The 26,906-nt window shown below is 36.6% G+C and overlaps 1 protein-coding gene across 1 annotated transcript in view; it reads left to right on the top strand.

The window, feature by feature from the left end:
- Nucleotides 1-26,906, top strand: part of lrp1bb (low density lipoprotein receptor-related protein 1Bb) — a 373,072-nt gene that overhangs the window by 313,543 nt on the left and 32,623 nt on the right. Inside the window, exons 58-80 of the mRNA XM_016288691.1 lie at nucleotides 1,557-1,679; nucleotides 4,936-5,117; nucleotides 5,307-5,506; nucleotides 5,827-6,015; nucleotides 6,766-6,914; nucleotides 7,029-7,122; nucleotides 9,165-9,281; nucleotides 9,794-9,913; nucleotides 11,372-11,491; nucleotides 14,610-14,716; nucleotides 15,021-15,153; nucleotides 17,117-17,223; nucleotides 18,121-18,253; nucleotides 18,483-18,605; nucleotides 19,288-19,410; nucleotides 19,709-19,849; nucleotides 20,190-20,324; nucleotides 21,487-21,606; nucleotides 21,980-22,221; nucleotides 22,700-22,923; nucleotides 24,075-24,181; nucleotides 24,990-25,106; nucleotides 25,247-25,420. Of these exons, the coding sequence (XP_016144177.1) occupies nucleotides 1,557-1,679; nucleotides 4,936-5,117; nucleotides 5,307-5,506; nucleotides 5,827-6,015; nucleotides 6,766-6,914; nucleotides 7,029-7,122; nucleotides 9,165-9,281; nucleotides 9,794-9,913; nucleotides 11,372-11,491; nucleotides 14,610-14,716; nucleotides 15,021-15,153; nucleotides 17,117-17,223; nucleotides 18,121-18,253; nucleotides 18,483-18,605; nucleotides 19,288-19,410; nucleotides 19,709-19,849; nucleotides 20,190-20,324; nucleotides 21,487-21,606; nucleotides 21,980-22,221; nucleotides 22,700-22,923; nucleotides 24,075-24,181; nucleotides 24,990-25,106; nucleotides 25,247-25,420 (3,280 nt within the window). The remainder of the gene's footprint in view (nucleotides 1-1,556; nucleotides 1,680-4,935; nucleotides 5,118-5,306; nucleotides 5,507-5,826; nucleotides 6,016-6,765; nucleotides 6,915-7,028; nucleotides 7,123-9,164; nucleotides 9,282-9,793; nucleotides 9,914-11,371; nucleotides 11,492-14,609; nucleotides 14,717-15,020; nucleotides 15,154-17,116; nucleotides 17,224-18,120; nucleotides 18,254-18,482; nucleotides 18,606-19,287; nucleotides 19,411-19,708; nucleotides 19,850-20,189; nucleotides 20,325-21,486; nucleotides 21,607-21,979; nucleotides 22,222-22,699; nucleotides 22,924-24,074; nucleotides 24,182-24,989; nucleotides 25,107-25,246; nucleotides 25,421-26,906) is intronic.

Below are 26,906 nucleotides of genomic sequence, written 5' to 3'. Positions count from 1 at the left end.
ACTAGCAAGAAGATAAAAACTGCAACAATATTGCTATATTGATTTATAGCATATACTATTGCAAATGTGCAGTTCATATTACTTTTTATTGGCTAGTTAACTAACAAATGTAGTTGTAATTTAACATATTTTTCACCTTTTCAGCTGTTTTTGTTTTGTAATGGTGCTTTTTCCTTCCAAAAAACATTTGAGTTAGTTTGTTTTGTTTTGTTTTGTTTTTTAAACTGTGCTAAATTGACCAAAAGTTCCAGTAAAGAGATTTACATTGTTACAAAAGATTTGTATTTATTTCTGTATTTATTTTTATCAGTGATGTTATTTTGAATTGTCAAGCCTGAAAAAATATTATATATATAATTGTTTTCCCCAAAATATTAGATAGATAGATAGATAGATAGATAGATAGATAGATAGATAGATAGATAGATAGATAGATAGATAGATAGATAGATAGATAGATAGATAGATAGATAGATAGATTGCTTGTTTGTTTGTTTGGAGGCATTTGAAACCTGAAGGCTGGAATAATGGCTGACAAAAATTCAGTTTTGCCATCACGGGAATAAATATTTCACAAAGTAATAATATTTCACATTTATTTATAATTTTTTTTATTTTTGGCGAATGCCTTGGTCAGCATAAGAGGCTCTTTTTTTTCAAAAACATCAAGAAATGTTCTTAAACTCAGTTTAGTGTAGACTATGATAAAACCAACACTGTAACTCCTATTAATAAGTGATTCATTTTTAATAGGTTTAATTAAGGCAGTTTTTTTACAGGTAGAAATGGACCATTTTCCCAAGATATGATAGTTATAGATAGTGTTTCTTCTAAACCTTACTACCTCACTATAAATGCTCATGACCTCTAATAGATCTCTCTTGGACGTTCAAACTGATGTCACATGAAACATAACTTGTTTGTGGCCTTAAGATAAGGCTGCAGGTTATTGCCACAAGATAAGGCTAAAGGTCGTTTTGGGTCTCACAGTGCCGATGATCTGATGGGGGTATCAGAGCTTTTCTTCATCTGTCATCATGCCCGTCGCCTGATCTTAGCATCCGTGGTGAAGTGGGCAAAGGCAGGGGGGCTAGTTAGCAGTAGACTGAGTGACAGCAGTCTGACGTGAACATGACAGTAACGAATGTACCCACAGCGTTCACTCTGAAGGCTCTCTGAACTGCTTCCCTGGATTCTGAAGCCAGCATCCACATGCATCCAATAGCACACTGCGTCCTCTTCCAAAATCAATACGATGAAAAGACATCAAAAGAAATGTATTCTCTGTATGTTTCATGTCTGTAGTACATCCTTGCCAGATCCTGTCGAGATAAGCATACGCGGAAGTGGCTAATTAAGCCCTCCAGCTAATTGAATAGCAGAACAAGGCGTAACATCTCATTCTTTTTTGTTCTGCATACTTGATCTATGTGTGCTGACTGCAGCCTTTACCCAGCTAATACATCACACTGACTGCGCTAAGAGTCACATTTGTTGTGCAGTTACTTAATTCACCTCTATTACCTCTATGTTGTGTTTCCTTCTCACTTCCGTAGGGCCTTAACAACATTATCAGCTTGGATTTTGACTACAAGAAGGAGTTCATTTACTGGATTGACTCTAGCAGACCCAGCGGCCGGAAGATAAACAGAATTCGCCTTAATGGCAGTGACCTCAAGGTGTGTCTGATTTCTTATTTCTCTTAATAATTGTTATGGGTCACAAAAGACCGACAACAATGGTAATAGGTCAGAACTAACCGTTATACGCCATGTTAGCAACAGGGAAGCCATGAAGAGGTCTAAAGGTAACATCTGAATGTTAGACATCTGTAGTCATACAGCAATAAATATAAATGCTCATTTTAGCATTATTTCAGGGACTCATTTAGGTCACATGGTTAGCGCTTAGATGCACATCTCTGCCGTGTACCTGCTGAGCAACACTTTTCCCCATCTCATTAGCTTCATTGCAGGGGCCAAGAGCCTCATTTGGCTTCATTACACAGTGTTGCCCCCTCCTGATTTATCACCCCTGCTCAGCACAAGCTAAAGCCATTTGAAATTCATTAGCATTCGTGGGTGTAATCTTCAGGATTTTGGAAATGGAGACAATGCAAGCTGGTACAATATGTTTAGATTGGGTAGGAGACCTTTACCCATCATTAGCTGGGGATATAATGATGCAGCTCCATTGCGGAAGAACAACTTAATTGATGATTTATTAATTCATTATTTACTGACATGGAGACGCAGTACATTCTTGTCCTAGTATGCTGGAGAGACATGAAAAAACTGACTTGCCTTACAAAAATTTATCATTTAAGTACCAATATATACACTTTAGATACTAATATGAACATTTAAGGTACTTAAATGCACCCTTTCTGTGTAAATAAGCAATGATGGTGAAAGGGTACCGCTCCAGGAATAGCTTTTGTACTTTTTTCTGATCAAGATGTAATAACAGCTTCTCAATTTCATAAGACTATTTAATGACACTGCTACATCTGACACATAAATCTAAGATTTCTTCACACTACACACTCATTTGACTTAATTAGCCTTATCACATCTCAGATTGCTTACTGGTAACACTTTTTTTACTAAGATGTGTGTAATATGACCAAAACTTTTTCTATCAAAATGTTTTTCAAAAAAAGAAACTTTTTCTTTAATAGCAGTAAGGAATGCCATTACGTTACAGTGATGCTTCTGATTAAAATTAAAGTCATACTATATATTTATTAATTTTGTTGCTTAAATCACAATTAATTAAACCTGGAAGACGAAGAAAAAACTCACATCCGACTATTTGATACTTTTCACTTAAGACAACCGATCGTATCCTTATTGATGAAAATAGTTTTCTCTTGCTTACAACAAAATCTAAATTCCTCATTATTTTAATTACTCCCATCAGACTTTTCACCTGCAGCATCCAATCTATTTTTTATTAATACATTTTTAGAATCACTTACCCCTGCTTTGAACTAAACAAGCCAATATTTGAACAATGCAAGCAATATTTAAATCTGTTTATTGCCTTTGAATGATCAGATATGTGCTCGAGTCACTGCTGCACATAAGCATGTATGTTTGTATGTTGCCTGCAAGACTCTCCCCAAGTCTGATGCACTGCATTAAATTGTTGACGATTTGTTAACCTAATGAATAATTGATTTGTTAAATCAAATTAAAATTAGTGTGTCAGATTGGTCGAGACGCTACAAATAATAATTGTTTATTGCAAATCATTTATTGCAAACTCTTGGCAAGATGATAGGGTATAGAGTTACAGATGTTTTTCAATGCTGAAGGTGTAGCCTGAATTTTCATTACCACATAATCAGCATTTTTTTACAGACTTCAGATGCATTATTTTGCACAATTGATAAACGGAAGCAAGTAGCAAGTTATAAGACTGCCCCTAGCAACAAATGTTTGGATTCTGGGAACAGTGCATTATGGGTTTGATCACTGTAATATAATGAGTAACTCCTGCACTGGAGCATGTTTGACATGATGCCTCAGGCAAAGCCTTTGGTGTGATTCAATAAAGGAATTTGTCTATTAATATATAATGGGCCAAAGTTGAAATGCTATACGGCCTTATTAGTTAGCATGCTGAACCACTCCATGCAACTGTCAGTTACTGTATATATGGTGGCTCTATGTTATGTGAATACTGAAGTCTATGCTGGTAGGCATCATTTAGGACACATGCCATAACTAAAACCTTTCAATAATGTCTAAAAGATGATTTTGAATATCATATACACATATATAAATTGCAGCTATTCCGGGAATCATTCGTCATGTGATTTTGTGATGTATTCAAATGTTGACATTTTCAAGAGTTAGCCTTCATTTCCACACAAATCAGAGCTTGACTAGATCACTAGAATACCAGAAGCTCTTTCTTTCCCACTCGGAATATTAATGTTTCCCCTCATCCTCTCATCTGGAGGCACTTTCCTGATTGGGGAAATGTTCCTCAATCATTGACATTTCAGAGAATTTTTCAAGCTCAGCTTTGCTGAAATTACTGCTGAAGGGGCGGTCTTGTCAATTGGCACGGCTACATACGCCCTGTCAGTTGATGATGATGATAGAGAAGATCTCAAAGCTTATCATGTCTTGAAGTGACCGCCTATGTTGGGACAGCAAAGTTTGTGTTTTATCAGCATGCTATGCAGTATTAGCTTCAGGCACTATACCAATCAGATAGAATAACTAATTTAAAGGAATGGTTTATTCAGAAATTGATATTTTGTAATTATTTATTCACTTTCATTCCGAAGATTTTGAACACAAAAGGAGGATTTTGAAGAATGTTCTGGTCACTCTTTTCTATGCACTTGCAATGAATTGAGAGTGAGGGTTGAGAACCAGATCTTTCTGATTCATGAATGAATCATTTCACAATTTCAGCAAAATTAAGTCATCCATTGTTAATGAATCATTCTTTTGATTCGCATCTTTTCAGAGAATCACTGTCCAGTTCATAAAGGTCAGAATGATTCGTTCATGATTGATCTGGCTCTCAAGTCCAGCTCACTGACTCAAGATGATTACATTTCAGCCTGTTCCTCAAACAAAGCTGACTTCAGAGGACAAATACAGTGTGGTGCATTATATCGACTACTTTTATGGTGATTTGCTTTGAAGCTTGAAAGCACAATGTCCTCTTTAATGAAATTGCATAAAAAAAGTCCTTGATTACACAATTTCAACTTTTGTGTTCTGCTGACAAAAGAAACCCATACTGGTTTGGAACAACATGAAATTGAGTAAATAATGACAGAATTTTCCATTTTTGGCTGAACTATTACTTTAATGACCTGTTTTCCCATTATCCTACTTGCTCATTAAAGTAGTATTATGTGATAAGATTATAGTGACTGATCTGAATGCCACTTATTTGCTTTATTAGATTGTTCACAGAACAGCTGTGCCAAGTGCGCTTGCTGTGGACTGGATTGGGAAGAACTTGTACTGGTGCGACGTGGAGAGAAAGACGCTGGAAGTGTCCAAATCCAACGGTTTATACCCCACTGTCTTAGTGAGCGCTGGCCTGAAGAACCCAACGGACTTGGCTCTGGATGCTCAAACCGGGTACAAATGCTTCCTTTTCAAATTTGCACAGTATCCTTTCTACTTCAGCACCATCAATCCAGGGAGACTTCATTTTGTCACAAGAAAAAGAAGGAATGCATAAACCTTCAGAACAATGAGAATAGCTCATCTCTGCTTGAAACAACTGTGATGAGAGTTCATGAATGAGGGTCACTCTCTGTTCCTCAGGTATATGTTCTGGATTGACTGCTGTGAAAACCCTCACGTCGGTCGAGTTGGCATGGACGGCCAAGGCCAGAGCATTATTGTGAACAAAGAAATCTACAGCCCCTCAGCTCTGACCATTGACTACACAAACAAGAGAATCTACTGGGCTGATGATAATCACATCTTTTTTGCCAACATGGACGGTTCTCAGAGGCAACGGGGTACAAAATGAGTCGTAATTGTGTGTTGTTGTTTTTTTTTCATGTATTAGTGGATTAGTGGACTATAACAAGGCAGCAATTGAATAAAAGAAACCGCAATAAAGCCTTTCAACAGTATAATAATGCAAGGCCACAATCTTTTGTGTATATGTGCATGGAATATGCAAAAAAGTATAAGATCTGTCATTGTACTTACAGTACATTCACAAAAGTTAGACTAGAGTACAGTAAATTTGAAAGTTGTAAGATGAGTAAATCACTTATAAAATGCAGTAATGCAACTTTAATTATGATACGTGGTATGATACTCTCTGCCTCAGTTCCTCACGACCACATCCAGGGTGTGATGGGGCTCACGCTGTTCGAGGACTTCATTTATTGGACTGACGGGAAGTCCAAATCTCTCCGTCGAGCTCATAAGACCACCGGTGCTAATGCTGTCGAGCTCCTGAATTCATGGCAAGCCATTAAGTCTGTCATTGTCTACCACCCACTGCGCCAACCTGAAGGTAGAGACTGTTTTAAATAAATATTATATTAATTTTACACTTGATTTGTGTATGAAAATGAAAAAAAAATGAAAATGCTGTCATTATTTACTCACCCCTACACAGCTCTTGCCATTTATAGAGACTTGGTTCATAAATAAAATGTAAAGTATATCAATTAATAATCATATTATATTATATTATATTATAAAACATTTGGGGTTAATATTTTTTTTTAACTGTAAAATATATAAAATAAACTGTTCTGTTTTAATTTTTTTTATATTAAGGATCTATTTTAATATATCCTTCAGAAATAATTCTAATATGCTGATTTGATTATATTCTGTGTTGTTAACAGTTGTGCTGCTTAATCATTTTGTGGTAATCATGATATATTTTTTTCAGGATTCTATTCTGATAAATATAAATAAAAAAAGATATATATATATAATCTTTTATAACATGATAAATGTTTTTATTGTCACTTATAATCAATTCAATGTGTCCTTGCTAAATTAAAGTTTTTTTGTTTGTTTTGTTTTAATGGTATGAATATAGTCTGTATATTATTATATTATTATATTATATTATATTATATTATATTATATTATATTATATTATATTATATTATATTATATTATATTATATTATATTATTATATTTTGTATGGACACATACCTTTTTTAGATTTTATACAATATGGCAAGGCTGCATAAATATTCTTTGAATATTACCTAATCACAAGTCATTTCTTCACCCTTTTTCCAGTCCCCAAACACCAGTGTCAAGTGGCCAATGGAGGCTGTAGCCACTTGTGTTTACTCTCTCCTGGTGGAGGTCACAAATGCGCCTGCCCGACTAACTTCTACTTGGCCGCCGATAACAAGACGTGCCTGTCCAACTGCACAGCCAGCCAGGTCTGTATGCCAAAATGATGATTCCATGTCATTAGTCGGAACTGCAATGATTGTTCCAGTTTGTGTTACCCATAACTGATTGACCTTTTTCGATGTGGTGGACTTGTTTTGTAGTTCCGCTGTGGAACGGATGAATGCATCCCATTCTGGTGGAAATGCGATACGGTAGATGACTGCGGTGATGGGTCTGATGAGCCTGCGGATTGTCGTGAGTGCTTAGCTTCCAATGTTACCCAGTCTACACTGCCTGCACTGTTGTTTTTGTTTGGAACTGTTTGTAATTTTCATGCAGTGTCGTAACCAGGGGTTTTAAGAACAATTCAAAAAGTGCGTGGGGCACATTATAAATCTCATCAGCCTCTATGACTCTGTTTTATATGCCTAGTTGCTACGGTTACACTCATATGAGACCGGCTTTAAAGTGAATCTTTCAAGAAACGTCAACAGCATTGTGTTTTTGTCATACAAGTTTAATAGAAAAGCCTTGTGACAACTCTGATTATAAAAATGCTGTTTTGTGCCAGACAACTTTGCTTTTCTTTTGTTTTTCATGGTAGATGGCTCCCTGTAAGCTGCTCAGAGCTCTAACTTGTGACATAAATATTAATTGCATTATGTGATGTTCTGATTTCCTGAAAGGCAAGACTAGAAGATGAGCACAAGCCATGTTGGATTACAGTTTATCGTTTGTGCGTTCATTCAAAACAACTGCTTGGCAGAAGCTTCTGTTTGGTCTTAAAGTCAGCATGAAATGGAAATTCTGTTTTTTAAAGGCTTTTATTGATCTTATTGTGAACAAGTCATCCATGCATATATATATATATTAATTTATTTACATACTTTTTTTATTTTTTACGTTTACATTTTGACTTTCAAATCAGAATGTCATACCTCAATCTTGTGGTGAAATAACAGATTTCACTAGTGATATACTCCTTCAATCATTTTGTCCACATAAACCCCGCCTCTTTCTTGCAATTGACGGCAAAATCATTTTGATTTGATGCATATTTTTTCCAAGGAAAAAATTTAACTGTTTATTGATGGCAAACTCCTCTGAAACTGCGAACCTGTAGAATGCGCAACAGTGCCACATATTTACTTTGAATGTGAGGCACTCACATTTATTTAATTAAATCACAGATTTTAAGTTTTGTAATCACATTACGCTGAATCGCTACATCTGTTTTTCCATCCACAAATGCAAGACCTCTTAAAATGATCATTTAAGATATTTAAGAATTTTTATGACTTCAATTTCACAAAACTGAATTTTTCCCACGGGGACTTTTTTATTCACAAGTTTGCATGGTAACACTTTAGTATAGGGACCAATTCTCACTATTAACTAGTTGCTTATTACCATGCCTATTAGTAACATATTGGCTGTTTATTAGTACCATATTCTATATCCCTAATCCTACCCAATACCTAAACCTAACAACTACCTTACTAACTATTAATAAGCAGAAAATTAGGAGTTTGAGGCAAAAGTCATAGGTAATGATTTGTTAATAGCAAGAATTGGACCTTAAAATAAAGTGTGACCGTTTGCACACATCTGTTTTTAATTACAAATGCGAGTGAAGCACTTGCACTGTCATCCAATCAACAACCGATGGACAAAACCAAGTCCTTACCCTTGATCTTTTTTTTTTATATAATCTATTTCATTTAGATATGCATCACAGTATGGAAGAAAAAAATTGTTGGTACTTCGATTACATTGCAGCTTTAAAGTCGTTGTTTTACACAGCCAACGACAGAATGCACACACAATACAGCGTAGCAAAACAAAATGCAGTGGTTATATTCCAAACAAGTGAAATATAAAATGGGCCCTGATATTAGCACATGCCAGTGCTGTTACAAACAGTATGAAGATGAACTAGTTCACAGCTTCACAGTAGACTGACTTTTAAATCGCGCAAAAGGAGGAACTTTCGCTCTTTCGTTTTTGTTTCCCAGTGAGCTTGTTTTTAGATTCACTTTGTGGCTTGGTGATTTACTTGAGCAATACAAACAGAAAATGACAGGCTGCCAATAGCTGCTGTTAATAGGTGGAACCTCTGTTGTTCGCTAAAGGGCAGGGGGCATTAAATATCGTAGAAGTGCTTTTAGAGAAATAATGGAACGTGGGTTGACTCGCCCATTTCAGGCAACCTCACGCAGCTGGGGTTTAAAAACACACACCTATGTGCAAATTGCTTTGAATCCTCCAGAGTTCACTGTTAATCATCATTTTTGCAGCGGAATTCAAATGCCAGCCTGGGCGTTTTCAGTGTGGCACTGGCCTTTGTGCCTTACCTCCCTTCATCTGCGATGGAGAGAATGACTGCGGGGACAACTCAGATGAGGCCAACTGTGGTGAGCAGAATAATACATACGAAAGCTGTTCTTAAATGCCATGTTCTTATCGACAGATCCATTGGTTTTTCTCTCTGTACAAGGCTTTCAGGACTCCCTTTTAGAATTCAGTTCCTGTGAAGCATGTGGTGAGAACGAGCGAGAAAAATCTGCCTAGAATTTTCATCAGCAACAAATCTTCAGTCTCTGAATGCTCAATTATACAGACTCTTGCCGCTATCAAACGATCGATATCCACTTTAGAAGTATTAGAAAAGAGTACAGGGTGTTTTGTCATTTAACTATCGTAACTGGGATGTATTGGAACAACACTGATTTACGATTCAAGACGTTAGTGCTTTTAACACAAATAATATTGTTTCTGCAATCATCTCAGTTTTATTCTTATTGCATCCCGTCTTTTCTGAAGCAATCAAATTCAACTGGAATATGGATGATCGTGTTGCATTGATCCAGCTTGATGGTCAAAATCTAATGTTTTTTCTCACTGTAATGTCTCCCCCCATTTGCAGATACATACATCTGTCTGTCAGGCCAGTTCAAGTGCACCCGAAAGCAGAAGTGTATACCATTAAATCTTCGCTGCAACGGACAGGACGACTGTGGGGATGGAGAGGACGAGACAGACTGCCGTAAGCTACGCCATGACACTTTCTGCTCCCTCCATTAACCACTGACAATAATGGGCCTAATTCTCGTAAACTAAAGGGTGTTGTGACAGAATTGTTCGAACTCTGCCAAATTTTTGCCCTGTGAATTTAATGATCCAGACTGACAGATCTCAAATGTGGCTTTTATCCCACCAAACAAGTTGGCTGGTTTGGGAGCTAAAAGGATAGCCAGGTGCTTATTAGGTATTCTGAAAGAAAAGGCCCTTTCCTGGGAATGGTAGCAATAATTGTCATTGAGAAACAAAGTCATCTGGAGTGGAAATGTCTATAAGCTTTTAGAAAGTACATTTTTTATATTTTTCAAACTCACACTAAATTTTACCGCACAGTATGCTACAGACAAGCACTTTTTTTTTTTGTCGTCATATTTTTTTTCTGATCCGTCATGGACATTTTCACCACATCCCATTTGGAAATGACTGTGGTGGAAATTAAGTTTTTTTTAATATATATATATATATATATATATATATATATATATATATATATATATATATATAAGATGGCAGACATTTTGTCTCGCTGAGGTTAATTTTATTTTATGAATCCAAAATAAAAACATTTAAATATTGTTTTAAAATAATGTATTATTCAGCCTAATTTTATACATCTTGAGAGACAATGAAAATCCCGTTCTCTGATTAAAAAAACAACTTGAATTTTCTTTTACCTTGAGTTTTCACCATTTTCATATTTCGTCTCAAGTGTGCATAACTTCACTGTGACACTTTTGCCAGCCCGATTATCAAAAGCACAAATTTGAAATTGTTGAAAAATTGTTGGTCAAGGTCACAAATGAGGGAACTGAGGTCATTTGTGTAAAACTCAATATAAGCCATAAATAGTTTAATACAATAAACATTGAAATGTTTTACATGTGTTTTAGAGTTTGTGAGGCTAATGTAATTTATTATTTATGAATATATTAATATTTTTGAGGGTTTCTAATGAAGCCTGAGACAGTAAAACAGTAAAGTCAATGCATAAAGTACATTTTAAAAGTAGCAAAAGTATATGATTTAGGCATTTAAAAAAATCCAAGGCATTTTAATTTGACCTTCATACAACATACAGAAAAATAAATCGAGATCTTTTAGTCATAGAAAAAAAAAAAACCTGCAAATTACTTGTAGCTGAAGAAATGCCATATATCACTCCCCATTTGACCTTTTTATGACCAGCCTTGACTAACACTTCTAGGCTGTCATTTCCTCCATTCTTGGATGGTAATTGCAGAAGACCTTGTCATATTATAAAGAAAGTGAAGAGGTCACATAAATTCTTCCTTTATTGAATCATATGCATGACCTTTACAAGTACCAAAAGGTTTAAATGTTTTTTTTTTCCTCAAACTCTTACAATAACTTTTCACTGGCCTTATAAATAACCTGCTATTTTCTGTCTGCCCTAATGTTCCAGCTGAGAGCACATGTTCTCCAGACCAGTTCCAGTGCAAGGCCACCATGCATTGCATCTCAAAGCTCTGGGTGTGCGACGAAGACCCAGACTGTGCTGACGGCTCTGACGAGGCCAATTGTGGTGAGTGATCCGCAGTTATTATTCACAAATCAGAGCCTCGGTCAGCCACACGCGCATACCCGTCTGAAAGCCTGATTGGGACTAATGTCAATTCTGTATGCTCCCGCAGTCTTCTCTCTCTGATGGAGTGAGGCCAGCTTTAATCATGAACCACTCTGCTTTTATTAGCTGTAGCTTGTAACAATTCCCCTGGGCCTGTTTAGTTGCCTGACTGCCTGATTTAGTTTGACAGTGGCACATCAGCGGTGGTCTCACTATGTGTTCCAGACATTTAAAGTGGCGATACACTGGCAAAACAATTTCTGAGGGTTCGCTTGGCATATTTTGCTTTGAGTATCTTTCTGTATTCTATATTGAACAAACAGGCTGTGTACCTCATTTTATTAGTACCAATCATTTGATCTATACTGAAAAATTGCAATATGCAGTAGAGGTTCACATAAATGTCTCTATAAGCAGCTTCATTCCTAATTGAATTGTAACCTCGTAAATGACAGATTTGGAACACTCTGCTTAGGCAGCAACTCCAGGCTGCATATAAATAACGTTCCTCAAACAAAGCATGCAGGAGACTTCACTCACAGTTGATTTCAGCAGAGCTTCCCTTTAGCATGTAGCTAAGCTAAATACATGATGTTCTAATAAACACAAAATTATATGCAGTTTTTTCTTACTTTTAAAAAAAATACAGAAGTTTAAAAATGTGGGGTTGGTAAGATTTGTTGACGTAATGAAGGAAGTCTACATTTATTTGATCAAAATATAGTAAATATAGTAAAAACAGTAATAATTTTACAATTTAAAATAACTGTTCTATTTTAATGTTTTTAAATGTTTTAAAAATGTATTCCTGTGATGGCAAAGCTAGTACTCCAGCCTTCAGTGATCCTTTAGAAATCATCCTGAGCTTTATTATCAATGTTGTACTGCTTAATATGTTAGTAGAAACAGTGATTCATTGATCAATATAAAGTTCAAAATAACAGCATTTATATGAAACATGTTTATTTATTTATTAAACAAAGAAAGTGTCACTGTTAATCAATATATCTTAATAACCCCAAACTTTTATACATTAATGTAGTCTTCAATAAAATTATTACAAATAATCTTTTTTTCTATAAAATGTTACCTCAGTATTTAAATTAATTGCAATTAATCTCATAATTTCTGACCAGACTTCAGAAAGCAGAAGGAAAATTAGTATTGGCAAATTTATTGAATATGTTAATTCATTTAGAATTTACTGAATTCAAGAAACGTCTCTTCTATCTACGCTTGGCCCTCTATCACTAAAACTCTCTTTTCTATTTCTATTTTATCTACTTGTTTTCTTTTTATTTATTAAATAATAAAAAATGACCCTTTAACACTAGCGTTATTCGTTATTCTCTATTGTTTTTCTGTTCTACTTGTTTTCTTTTTAACTATTATAATAATTACTTGACCCTCTAACACTAGCTCTATCTATTCTATTTCTATTTAATCAAATTTTATTATCTTTATTTATTATAAAAACTGGTAAAAGGGTAAAGATAAAAGTGCCTTTTGAAACATGCCTTAAATAGGCTGCCTACTGTTTGTGTTGTGCAGCTCACTAAGTTTTGGATCAGAGCCATAGTCTTTTGAACCTCATTAATGATTCATCAGAAGATTCCCTTGACAAAGAGAAAGATCAACTATTTATGTGTGTTTTATGCCATGTCATTTTTTACTTGTATTCCAAACCCATATGTTCTTTCCATATGACTGTTTGTAGTTATCATGGCCTGTCAAACTTCAAATAGGACAAAAACAAGAAGGGGGGGAAGAAATAGCAACACATGGTAAATAGAGAGGAGGAGATCTATGTAATTGCTCTTTAAAAGTGTATCTTTTAATTGGCTTTTTTATTGACAAAATGTTCACAATTTAGTTGATTTTAATTAACAAAAAACTGTATAAATGTTTTGTATTATGTTGTTAGAACCATTTATAAATATTAAGACTATCTATTTTTAAAATAAGTTGATACTATTATGATACAATGGTGTTTTGCCAAATAAAAAGAGCCAATTATTTAGTTTTGGAAGAAAAAATATTAAGTAGCATTCACATCCTGCACTTTCACTTTCCTGCTGCAACAAGTAGCACAACTGTTAATAATAATAATAATATTTGATTACATCTTTAATTGATTTTTCCGTACATTTCTGCCATATGCACATAAACTGACAGTCACCACTATTGTAGAAACTACATTTTCTGTAAAGTTGCTTTGCAACGATTTGTATCGTAAAAAGCGCTATTCAAATAAACTTAAATTGAATTGAATTAATAATAAATTATTTTAGCACTAAATCAGCATATTATAATGATCTCTGAAGGATCTTGTGACACTGAATACTGAAGTAATGCCTGCTGAAATGTCAGCATAAAACAAATAATTTAATATTTTATAAATAAAATAAAAAAATAACAATTTTAAATTGCATTTACTTCATAATGTTGCTGTTTTTACTATATTTTTTATCAAATAAATGCAGTCTTGGTGAGCATAACAGACTTCTTTTAGAAACTCCAAATTTGTGAATAAAACTATATGCAGATTTGTTTTTTCTTAGTTTTAAAATTATTGTCTAAAAATACAAGCATATGGGTTTGAAATGACAGGAGCCTGAGTAAATAACGAGCATGTATAATGTCCAAAATGCCTTTGCTTTAATGGCCCTTTTTCGTACATTATGTTGTTAAATCAACAACCAATTTCAAACAGTTTAAATTAACAGGTTTTTCGAACCACCCAACATGTTTTTCCAGCCATTAGAGCCTGTGGACTCTCTTTGAGAACAGCCCTATTAGACATTCTAATTGCTGATTAGGCTATTGCAAATAGCAAATCTGCAAATAGCTCCTTTTAAGTTCTTGGCAAACTTTCAAGAGCCTTGGTAACAGATGGTACAATGCCAACTCTTGTCCAAGTGCGAGGCCACTTTAGCAGTTTTGGATTTGCTCTTGCTGCCTCACTGCTGTCCTCTGCAAAGGTTTACTTCAGTGTTTTCAATGCAGGCAGCTTCACAGGGCACAGTCAGGGTTGCTGTGCCGCTTTAGCTGTCTTATTCTGCTCTCCTCTTTGCAGAGCCAGTGACCTGTAATCATAAGGATTTTGCCTGCATCAGTGGGGACTGTATCTCAGCGCGCTTCCGTTGCGATGGTGACTATGACTGTGCTGATAATTCAGATGAGGTCAGTGAATGCTAGATGTCATTCGAGGACATCACAGCAGTTGTCTTCTTTTCCCAGACATTCCCTTTGAGCCATTTATCTCAAAGCTGTTTAATCTTAACATTAGTCTTCATACTCTTATGGCTTCATCAGCAAGTCATGAAAGACAGTGGATATTTTTCAAATGTGATTTACAAACCTTAAAATTCTGTCCTGACTGCCTCCCAGAGTATTACAGTGACAAGCCCGAAAATAATAAAAACGATACAAACTGAAGTTTGAGACGACACAGTAGTACGTTTCCCCTTGCTTTGTGCATTTTCAGAAGGATTGTGAGACTCACTGTGCAGAGGATCAGTTTCAATGCCACAACAATCTCTGCATCTCCCGTAAATGGTTGTGCGATGGCCAGGAAGACTGTAAGACAGGGGAAGATGAGAGAAATTGCCTCGGAACAGGTAACTTTATCAGATTTGGGGGTCTTTTGAGCTGAAGTGTATCATTTCTGCACCACTAACATTACCAAACATTCATACCTTTCCAATTATTTCCCTAAACATTCCCCTTCAAACTCCAGCTCCAAACTCACGCCAATGCACCAATGCTTGAGATTCTCAAATATTTTGTCATAGCTGGTGAGAACCAAATATGTTTGCACTTTTTGTCTAATAAAAACTATAAATTATGGTTGTCTCTGCACATTAACCTGGGATGGGAGATGGTGTGCAAACAAAATTTCAGCTTTAAATGTTTTATGATTACATTGTCTGATAAGTTCAAATGCTGTAGCTCACTTTTTGTCTTTCAGAAATTTTGTGCATTATAAACCAGCCTGGTCTCATGTTTATACGTAGGTATTAATACGCAACATTTACAAGCACAAAACGTACACTTTTGTATGTTTTTAATCATGCTAAAACGTACAATTTAAACGTATTTCAACGATTAAAACGTACAAATCGCTACGTATTTTTAGCTAAAAAACGTACAAATATTTACGTATCTTTTATATCATTTAGATATTCATATCAATGCATTTTTATCATTTGATCAATAGGCGATTTAGATTTTTAGACACCTTAACCTGCCCCCAAACCTAAACCTACCCATTTTATAGCGAATATGCATTTTTATCATTTTATTAATACGCAATTTTTATTTTTAGAACCCTTAACCTACCCATTTTATAGCGATATATAAAGGATATAAAATGCAAATGACCGAAATACGCAGGAAAATAAAACTTTTAATAACAATATAGCATTAAAATATATTTATAGTCGCTAATTCCACTCCTACCTATAAGCCTAAACATTTATGTACAGTATAAGAAAAACATGACAGACAGATAAATGCAATTAACATTACAATCATTTATTTATTGCAAAAATGTCAAAAGCAGTACTAAAAGTAATCCAAATGATGTGTTGCACCCACAGTCCTCTCTGGCGGAATACAGTAGGTTTGTGTGATCCAGAGCAGAATTTATGTTTTTAATCGCTGAAAATATCATCCAGATAATTTTCCCTATCCACTCCGTGAACTCGTGAAGGAACGCAAGAGAGCGTCAGTCAGTGCGGGCTTTGCTGCTCACGGTCACTGGACTCGCTGGCTGCTCGGGATGGAGAAGCAAGCAGATCGTCAAAAAAGGCTTGGATTTGGGTCTGTTCCTCACAGGAGACACCATATTGGCTGTTTTTGCACTATTTCTGTGCTATCATGTTTGATGTCATACACCGATCGGTCTGAACATGCAAACAAAGCCAAGTAAGTAAATGTACGTTTTATAGAACCACATTTTACGTAAAATACATACGAATTATCATGAGATCACGTTGCATAAACACAAGTGCCTTAGTCAGCTCTCTAGTGTGTTTACTCATTAAAGTTTAATTTAACCTAAGAACTTATTTAGATGCCTCAATATTGTATGTGCATTTTGCTTTTTGAACGAAGACGTGTCACGTTCCAATTCCGAAATCTTTTTTTTTTTTTTGCACATTAATCAGAATATCTGAAGTTAGTAAAACAGTTTTTAACATTTTATAATAGTATTTCTATTTTGAATATAAGCTCACTATTTGTTGCTATGAAATCTGGTGCTGTTTACTCTACAGCTACAATTTTAGAAAAATGTAAAAAAAATTATGACTAACCTTTAGCCAAATAATTTTTGAATGTTTAATACGTTTGCAATTCTTTATTTTGTTTGATATATATGTTTAGACCTGGATAAAATGGTTTTGACAAATCCTTTTCCTTGCTATACTGAAAATGTACATAGATGCGCAAAAAAATATTAGATTAAGATGGGTGACACAGCTTAACCACTGACACATCTTACCTCACCCTTCCTATACACATCAGTTGTGTTTGTATCTGTATGTGAGGGTGGATTTTTACCCGTTATCTGTTTTGCAGTGCTTCCTTCCTGCTCTCTAAATGAGTATGTGTGCGCCAGCGGAGGTTGTGTGTCTGCCAGCCTGAGGTGTGATGGACATGACAACTGTCTGGACAGTTCTGATGAGGTCAGTCCTCTAGCAAGACCTTCTCGCCTTACATCAAGCGCCCCTCTCTCAGAAACTGTGCACAAGTGCAGTCGTGAAACAAAAACAAAGACATGTACAAGTAGATATATTGGGAAAAGATTTAAGAAGGATACAACTAGCCACTATAAAACCTCTCTGGAAAAAAAAACAGATCACAGCAGATAAAAGTAGACAAACTGGTCAGTCAGTTCAAGCTGAAAATCAACAAGAAAAAACATTCAAAACCCATTCTGCATCCATAATCTGAAATATTTCTGATTGAAACACGAAAAAAAGAGGAATTGAGCTAAAAAGGAAAGTAGATCAGCAGCAGAGCAAGTTATTAAATTTCACTGAAGAATTTTGGCATAACATGCGCTGATAAATTGTGCACAATAATACCAGGAATATGTATTAAGAAAGTAAATTATAATTTCATAGGTTCCCTACTTACCAGCTTTAACTAGGTGATGGTCTCACAAACTGACCTTAGCACCAATAGCTAATTAATCAGCTAAACTAGCCACGACTGAAACTGTTTTCAGATGGATTTTGAACTCCACACTGGAATTATTCATTTAATCAGATACAGTAATCAAAAGATGCAAAACTAAAGACATACATTACATAGATCACTAGTTCAAGATATCATATGTGAGTTCAGAAGCTCGTATTTGATTATATGTGCATCACACAAGCAATAACATGATGGCATATTGTTTTTAATTAACTGTGAGATAAACATGCATCGTATTTGAAACATTATATCTTTTTGAACATCTTGTGTACTGGACTCATGCTTGAATCCATGGAAACAGAGATGTTCTATACTTCACCAGTGCAGCAAAGTCTTCCTCTTGAAAGTATTTTGGGCTTTCGTTGTTGTTCTCACACCAGATGGACTGTGTCAAGGAGTGCAGAGAAGATGAGTTTCTGTGCAAAAACCATGCTCACTGCATCCCTAAACGATGGCGCTGCGATGACGTGTTCGATTGTGTGGATCACAGCGATGAGGAGAACTGTGGTCATGGTATGAGGACTAACCACTAACCAGCAACTGTACTTAAAAACTTTAGGAATCTTTTATATTGATAGATACATGACATTGGTACTATATTAGTGAATTAATATAACTGTTTCTGAAGCAGTTTTCATAGCTTCTACTATGTATGTGTTCATTCAGGTTGTCATAACCCTGTTTAATTCAGCAAAATATCCATGTGTTGCAGTTTAAAACCAGTTTGATGTTGTTTATTCAGATGCTTCCTTCTGTCGCCCCGATGAGTTCATCTGCAACAACACCCTTTGTAAGCTGCATGTGTGGGTGTGCGATGGTGAGGATGACTGCGGAGACAACTCTGATGAAGACTCCGAGATGTGCGGTAGGATATTTATCTCTCCCAGTGGAATTGCATGACCTACTGTGGCGCTTCTTGCTTGCTGAACTCTGATTCAGAATTGAAAGGCTTGTGTTGCTGGGCAAAACTCTTTCATTTGAGTTTTCTGATGTTAAACTCCGTTTGTATGTAAGGGTCACTGGCTGAATTACAAATTAAATGCATCACTTATACTAGTGGTTCCAGGTTCCAACATAAGGGTAATTGTCAAAATAGTTCTAAAATATTTATATTTTAGAATGATTTCCAAAGGATTGTGTGACACTGAAGACTGGAGTAATGATGCTAAAAATTAAACTTTGAATAACATGAATAAATTAGATTTTAAATATATTCACATAGAAAATGGTTATTTTAAATTGTAATAATATTTTACAATATTAATGTTTTTACAGTTTTTTTATCAAATAAATGGAACGCTGGTGAGAGACTTCGTTAAAAACATTTAAAAATCATGTTTCCAAATTTTTGACTATATATATATATATATATAAATATATATATATATATATATATATACAGTACATGTATACATACATACAGTATATGCATACAGTATATATATGTATATATATAAATATACAGTATATGAAGCAGTCAATTGCATTACAAAGCAGAAAAATCTGCACATACTGTATACTGTAACATTTTGTTTTCATTTCTATAGCCAAACTACCTTGTCCTCCAGCAAGGCCATATCGCTGCAGAGATGACAGAGTGTGTCTACGGCTTGATCAGATCTGTAACAATGTGGATAACTGTGGGGACAACTCAGATGAAGATGAATGTGGTAGGCTCATTCACAAGTCTCTGATGATAACTTTATCCTCACCAGCACAATGGGAAATCCATCTTTTGTGCCATAAGTTTTTTTAATTGACAAATAAAGCATCTAGTCTAGATTTGAGCGATTTTATTGTTTTGCTAGCAGTTTCTGAGGTCGTTCGGATACGTAGTGCTCATTAATCACTCGCATGATCACAGTAAATTTGATTGAAGACTCTTTGGGTGGTGATGAATAAGGTGCTACCTAGAGTTTGGATTGAAATGGATGTGTCTTTTCTTCTTTTCTATGGGACCCAAATCAGAGGCTGTGTCATCTAGGCCCAAGCCCTGTGGGAAGGCAGAGTTTACCTGTAATAATCGTAAATGTATACCCGCACAACTGCAGTGCGACCTGTTTGATGATTGTGGAGATGGAGGATCAGATGAACAGGACTGCAAGGCTTGTATGTGTACTAAATTGCATGCAATACCAAATCTCTCAGATTAATCTGTCGCAAAACAAGCAATATTGTCAGATTAAAGGCATTCTTGGTGGTTTATATGGAAACGTGTTGTATGTCTGGAATTGTTATATCAATATCATTCAGGCTTATCTTCCAGATGAGTTTTTTCTTATACATTTTTTATTTGTTGGCTATGACCAAGCATCAAAATACAAAAACAAATTCCATCATGCACTGTGACAGTTGGGTGTAAGTATAAATAAAGTATGTCACTTCAAAGCCCCCTCTCTCTCTCTCTCTCTCTCTCTCTCTCTCTCTCTCTCTCTCTCTCTCATTCCAGCTTCAAATGGAGACATATGTGGAAAGAGGATGAACCCATGTGGGGAGGATGCAGTGTGCAATCATACAAACACAAATGCAATTTGCCACTGCAAACCTGGCTTTCAGAGAAATCTCAGAAGCAGAAAGTGTGAAGGTACTGTCAGACTATCTTACCTGATTCTGTTAGCGTTCAGAAAAATGATTCACTGCTTTATCTGAGGGGGGAATGTGGATTTAGACTTTCAATTTAAAGGTGAAATGTGCCATTTCTGCCATACCTGTGGCACCAAACAGAACTGCAGTCTTTGTCTTTGTGCAGAACAACATTAGCTCAACAAGGTTTAGAAATTAATGTTTGAAATTCCCTAGAAAATTAAAATGGTGGGACAAGAATTCCTCTATTTTTATATATATCTGATATATCAATGGGATATAGTTATCATGTTGTTTTAGACCTACTTATGCGCTTTAGCACATAAAATATGAGTTGATGTTTAAATGTATTGGTAACAGTGTATGTGTGTAATTAATAAGATTGAGGATTTATTTTAATGCATTTATTAAATGAATGTATTTCTTCTTAATTTTAATTAAATTATTTCACATAAAAACATTACACACAGCAGGATAAGCTACTTTATATGCTGTCAAAAATGTAAATATGTCTTCTAAAAATCAATCCAGGGCAGATATCTTTGAAACTGGCCCAAACCAATGACCCAAGTTTGGACCTGTTTGTCCAAACATGGTAGATTGGGGAATGTTTGACACTTGTTTGAAAACAGTCATTATTTTGTCAGTTCTCCTTGCTAGTGGTGCAGAAATTGTACACTATTTGGTTGCAAGGTTTTGCTATGAATCCTGTCCTGTCAGTCATTTTATAATTTCAATGTTTTCCACACATTTTTTGAGATTCAAAATGCCTGTTCTTTTCATCAAGTCTGTGTATACTGGTCTACAGCTGGCTGGAAATAGCTAGATTTTTTTCAAGGATCAAAAATTTGTCTAGGATCAGTGTTTTCCTCTCTGTGTGGTAAGACCAAATCGGAGGCCAAAGTTGAGCTTAAGCTCCTGAAAATGCTTAACCTACTGAAATGTTTTGCATATAAAAGAACATTTCCAGTTAAAGGATTGTGCACTCACATATAATGTTTTTTTCTGGGAATAAAGATCAATGAGATGCAGTGAGCAGACCACATCAGACGTTTTATTTTCAAGCACTCAGCATGTGGGAAAAAAGCCACATAGTGAATATTACAGTTTCCAGAAAGCGCTATTCCTCGAAATCTGACTTTTGTTCTTCTCTTTTTTTGCAGAAATCAATGAGTGTCTTAATTTTGGCACTTGCTCTCACTATTGCACCAACACAAAAGGATCATACAAATGTACATGTGACAAAAATTATAAGGATATGAATGGTAGCTGCATAGCAAAAGGTAAGGATCTATATTTTCTATTGACTTGACCTTTAGCTTCACTGTGAGATTTTATTTTAGACTGTGAATGACTTGGTAGATCTTTTCATACATTACCTCAACACACAGGGCCTAAATATACATTTTAAGCCATTTCGAACATAAGTAGTAATTCTGTGGTACATTTATATTTCTGAATGTTTTAAGAACTATACAGTATATTGTCTTCCTTTAAAGTACTGACTTTGAATTAAAGATTACTGATTGATTAGAATGCATATTGCTGTGCTAGAATGATTTATATGCATCTGTAATTGTCAAACTGTTGTCTTAAACCCTAAATGGAATTTAGCCACTTTTCATTTTTTTTGCATATTAATAACTCAACGGGCAGGACCAGAAGATCGAGTGCTCTACATAGCTAATGACACTGAAATCCGAAGTTTTGTGTATCCATTTAACCAGAGCCATGGACATAAAGTACATGCTCGCATCGAGGAAAATGCCCGCATCATTGGGATGGATGCTCTGTATCACCAACAAAAGTTTATCTGGGCTACTCAGTTTAATCCCGGTGGACTTTTTTACAAAGATATCCTAAACAGGAGTCAAACTAAAACAAATGTTGGCATCATAGTAAGTATTGTGGGTCTTGTGTGGAGTCTATCATCATATTTTCTCAGGAATTTTCTGGATTTTTTTTCCTAATTAATTTATTAATTCTGACCTGCATACAGTACATTTAATGACCGCAGAATACTGAAAACATTCAATCTACGTTTGTGTATGTACACTTTAATTTAAATTAGTCAATACTAACTCCATAATTTTTGTATTTTACTTCTATTTTATGAACAAGCGATTTCAGACAAGAAGTATATTTTATGTTGATCTTCTCTGTGATTTGTTTGTTTTTATTAAATATTTAAACAAAATAATATCTTTCTCCAAACTTTAACTACGTTTTATCCCTAAATCCAAGAACGGTCTCTGAAGTTTTGACCACACTTTTTATGAATCATTTTCTCCTAAACATGTTATCATACAATCTTAAATATTCTGTGATGTCTTGGCCCACATGGGAATCACCTTGTTATCCGGGTGACTTTTGCAGTGTCCAGACTTTCGCAGACCCAGAGATGTATCAGCTGACTGGGTGACTGGAAATATCTACTGGACAGACCACTCTAGGATGCACTGGTTCAGTTATTACACAGCTCACTGGACCAAGCTTAGATACTCTATTAATGTGGGACAACTCAAGGGACCCAACTGCACCCGTCTGATAACTGACATTGCAGGAGAGCCTTACGCCATTACTGTCAATCCAGTCAAAGGGTAGGAGCATGTTTCAAAATATGAAATTTAAAATCTAATTAAATGTAAAAATATTTAGGATTCTGAATTTCTGAAATAATTTTTATATAGCCTACAGTACAAGAAAAAATTTGCATTCTTAAAGGGATAGTTCACCCAAAAATGAAAATTTGATGTTTATCTGCTTACCCCCAGGGCATCCAAGACTTTGTTTCTTCAGTAGAACACAAACGGTGATTTTTAACTCCAGCCTTTGCAGTCTATCAGTCGTATAATGCATGGCAATGGTAACAAAATCTATGAGAGTAAAAAAAACATGCACAGACAAATCCAAATTAAACCCTGTGGCTCGTGACGACACATTGATGCCCTAAGACACGAAACGATCGGTTTGTGCTAGAAACCGAACAGTATTTATATCATATTTTACCTCTAAAACACCACAATGTCCAACTGCTTTGAGCACGCGCAGGCATCCGGTGCGTGAGGTGTGTACGCACTCTGGAGTAGTTTATGCAAGCGCCGGAAGTGATCTCTCGCGTGTATACGTCACTCATTGTTTACACAGTGCACAGTCATTGTAGGTATGACGGCTAATCAAAATGGTACTTACTTGCACTTATCCGGATTGTTCAAACCAACTTAAAACTAAAAGATTACTTTCTCTCGCGCGAACTCATTCGGGAGTGGTGACTTTCCACGTATTCCCAACTTCTGAGCCTGCTCACCTGAAGTTATGGTTAATTGCTGGATATCAACACACCATTAACGTAAACTACACCAGAGCGCATACACACCTCACGCACCGGATGCCGTGCGCGCGCTCAAAGCAGAGGTAAAATATGATATAAATACTGTTCGGTTTCTCGCACAAACTGATCGTTTCGTGTCTTAGGACATCAATGTGTCGTCACGAGCCGCAGGGTTTAATTTGGATTTGTCTGTGCATGTTTTTTTACTCTCATAGATTTTGTTACCATTGCCATGCATTATACGACTGATAGACTGCAACGGCTGGAGTTAAAAATCTCAGTTTGTGTTCTACTGAAGAAACAAAGTCACCTACATCTTGGATGCCCTGGGGGTAAGCAGATATACATCAAATGTTCATTTTTGGGTGAACTATCCCTTTAATGGCCACATCTGTCAAGTAAAGATTTGACCTGTTTCAGGATGATGTATTGGTCAGTAATAGGCGACCACTCACACATAGAGGAGAGTGCGATGGATGGCTCCATGCGTAGAGTGCTATTGGACAAGAACCTTAGGAGACCCACAGGTATGTTTTTGTGTTTTTCAGTGTGATGGGCATGAGGTCAAGGTCTGAATGCATTTATGTAGAAGCTTGTTGGTCTCATATCCTGTTTCGGTATATCACAGCACTTTTCTCATTTCCGAGTTTTAGGGAATGTTTTAGATGCAATGCCTTTAGGTAAACCTGCAGGCGTGTTCCTCAGGGAAACACTAAGTACCACTACATTTAACCATGGCCTCCTTTATAGGGGCCAATATTACGCCTCCAGTGCAGCTTTAGGAATCCATCATCTCTAGAAAAGGAACAAAAATGCAACATCCGAGTCTTTAATCAAGAGAGGAAATATAATGAGTCAAGCAACGCTAACTCCAAGAAATATGGGACAAACTTTTGCTGAGTTTATTTCAGGAAGAGCAAAAGGACACAGATCTGAAGCTTTTGTACTGAATATGTCCACCTTGAAGCAAGGGTTCCCTAAAGGTTATTTAATTATTTAAAAAGTTCAATTTAGCACCACATTGACAAACAGCAAGGTTCTGTTTATACCAGTTTGATGCTATTCAAATTTGTTTGCAGTCCTACTACAGTCTCACATGACCTAGATGAATGAAACTCGTCTTACATGTCTAGAAACACATTACAGTTATGGTTATTAATAACCTATTCTCTTTTCCTGAATAGGTTTATTGTGAGCTGTTGCTTTTGTGTAATGCTTTAGTAATGTAAACCCTGCCAACATAGATGTGTCAGTGTTTAAATACGTGATGTTTCTTAACATTCTGTGCCAAGATCTTATTATGGAAATAACTCTCTTCCCGTCATTTATCTGTAGGGTTGGCGTTTGATTACTTCAGCCAGCGTGTGTATTGGGCCGATGCCGAGCTCTCTGTCATTGGCAGTGTCCATTTCGATGGCTCAGATCCATTGGTGGTAATCGATGGCAAGCAAGGTGAGAAGAGCAGTTAAAAGGGAATCTGATAGTATTTTGCTTTGTTCCTGTATCTTTTATGCCTGAAATCGTTAACCATTGAAATTGTTTTAGAATATTCAGTTTGTCTAATGTCTTTGCCTCACCTCATGCCTGCACAGGAATATCACAACCATACAGAATAGACATTTTTGAGGATTACATTTATGGAACAGGACTGAAAAATGAAGTTTTCAGAATCCACAAATATGGCAAAAAATCAATTGAACTTCTTGACTTGGGTATTGAAAAAACAACAAATGTCCTGATCTCTCATCGTTTCAAGCAGCAGGATGGTAAGAGCACACTTTTTCTCTAAACGTTTTCTATTCAGTGCCTTTTCCTTCCTTGTACAACTTGGAGAATGAAGAAATGGTTCTTTTAGGGGTTATTTTTGTGGATCCTAAGAGAATATTTTTTTTAGATTCAGGCTTGCTGCTTCTACCGGATTTTTGAAGGAAAATTCTTTGTGAAATGTTTTAAAGGTCAGAGTGATATCCTTTGGCAGTTGCATACAGAGTATTTTGAGACTGTTACAGTGTCCTGTTCATATGTCTAAAATTAAAGCAGTAATCCAAGTTCAATTGACTGTGAATCACAAGCGTTGTTGTATTTACAGCTACAGTTTCTCAAAAAAAATTTGTTTTGTTTTTTTTACCTGAGGTGAACGTCTAGGTTACTTGTGTAACCCTCGTTCCCTGAAGGAGGGAACGGAGACGTTACATCAGTCGTGACTGATGAATTGGGATCTCTCTCCCTAGAGCCCAATCACCTTCGTGTGTTAACTAAACAAGCCAATGACAGTTGGCGTGCGTGTTTCGCCACGTGCACCCCGCCCCGCAGCACGGGTATAAAAGGAGAGCGTGTGCAAACGCACATCAGTTTTTCGCTGAGGAGCTGAGACTACGTGCCCCGGCCGTACAGCGGTGGTACAGCAACTGTGGCGACGGAACGTAACGTCTCCGTCCCCTCCTTCAGGGAACGAGGGTTACACAAGTAACCTAGATGTTCCCTTTCAGTCAGTCACGTTCTACGTTACGTCAGTCGTGACTGACGAATTGGGATCCGTATGGAAAACACCACTATTGCTGACCCCCTCCAGTGCCCTGCGGAAGCCGGCAAGTCCCCTCACACCAGCTGGGGCGGAAGATAGGACAGCGGCTAGGCAGAGGTGTCCGCCACTGCTGTTCCATACAGTGGTACATTGGATAACACTGGGAAAGCGTACCCAGTTGGGACGTTACGGAAGCCCCATCCCGCACATAGGAGGTATCATGTGGAATTACACATATGGACTGGTCCAGGGCAGTACTACATATGGAAGTCCCTGCGGTAGACTCAACCCGCCTGGGGTGAGATAACTATGGAGCAGAGATGGCAGTGAACGACTGCCAGGGAAAGACACGGGCTTACCGTGAGGGGAGCCGTACCGTGGAAGAATACACATGTGGGATCACCCAGATTCCACAAGTCTGGACGCGGGTGCCAGAGGGTGCCCCCTCTCTGAGAAAGGAGATCCCTCCTCAGAGGAATTCGCCAAGGAGGGGCTGTCGCAAGGACTGATGCTCCTTGCGACAGTCCCCCCTTGGCGAATTCCTCTGAGGAGGGAACCACGTCCGACTGGGCTAATATGGCGCTACCAAGAGAACCTGCTCCTCATCCTCCCTGACCTTGCACAGTGTCTGTGCGAGAAGGCTCACTGGGGGAAACGCATATATGTGTAGGCCCCGAGGCCAGCTGCACGCCAGTGCGTCCGTGCCGAGGGTCCCCTCGGCCAGGGAG

The sequence above is a fragment of the Sinocyclocheilus grahami genome, unplaced genomic scaffold (assembly GCF_001515645.1).
Source record: "Sinocyclocheilus grahami isolate Dianchi unplaced genomic scaffold, SAMN03320097.WGS_v1.1 scaffold233.1, whole genome shotgun sequence".
Taxonomy (NCBI): Eukaryota; Metazoa; Chordata; class Actinopteri; order Cypriniformes; family Cyprinidae; genus Sinocyclocheilus; species Sinocyclocheilus grahami.
Note: the sequence above shows the minus strand (reverse complement) of the source record. Positions and strands in the feature narration are given on the sequence as shown.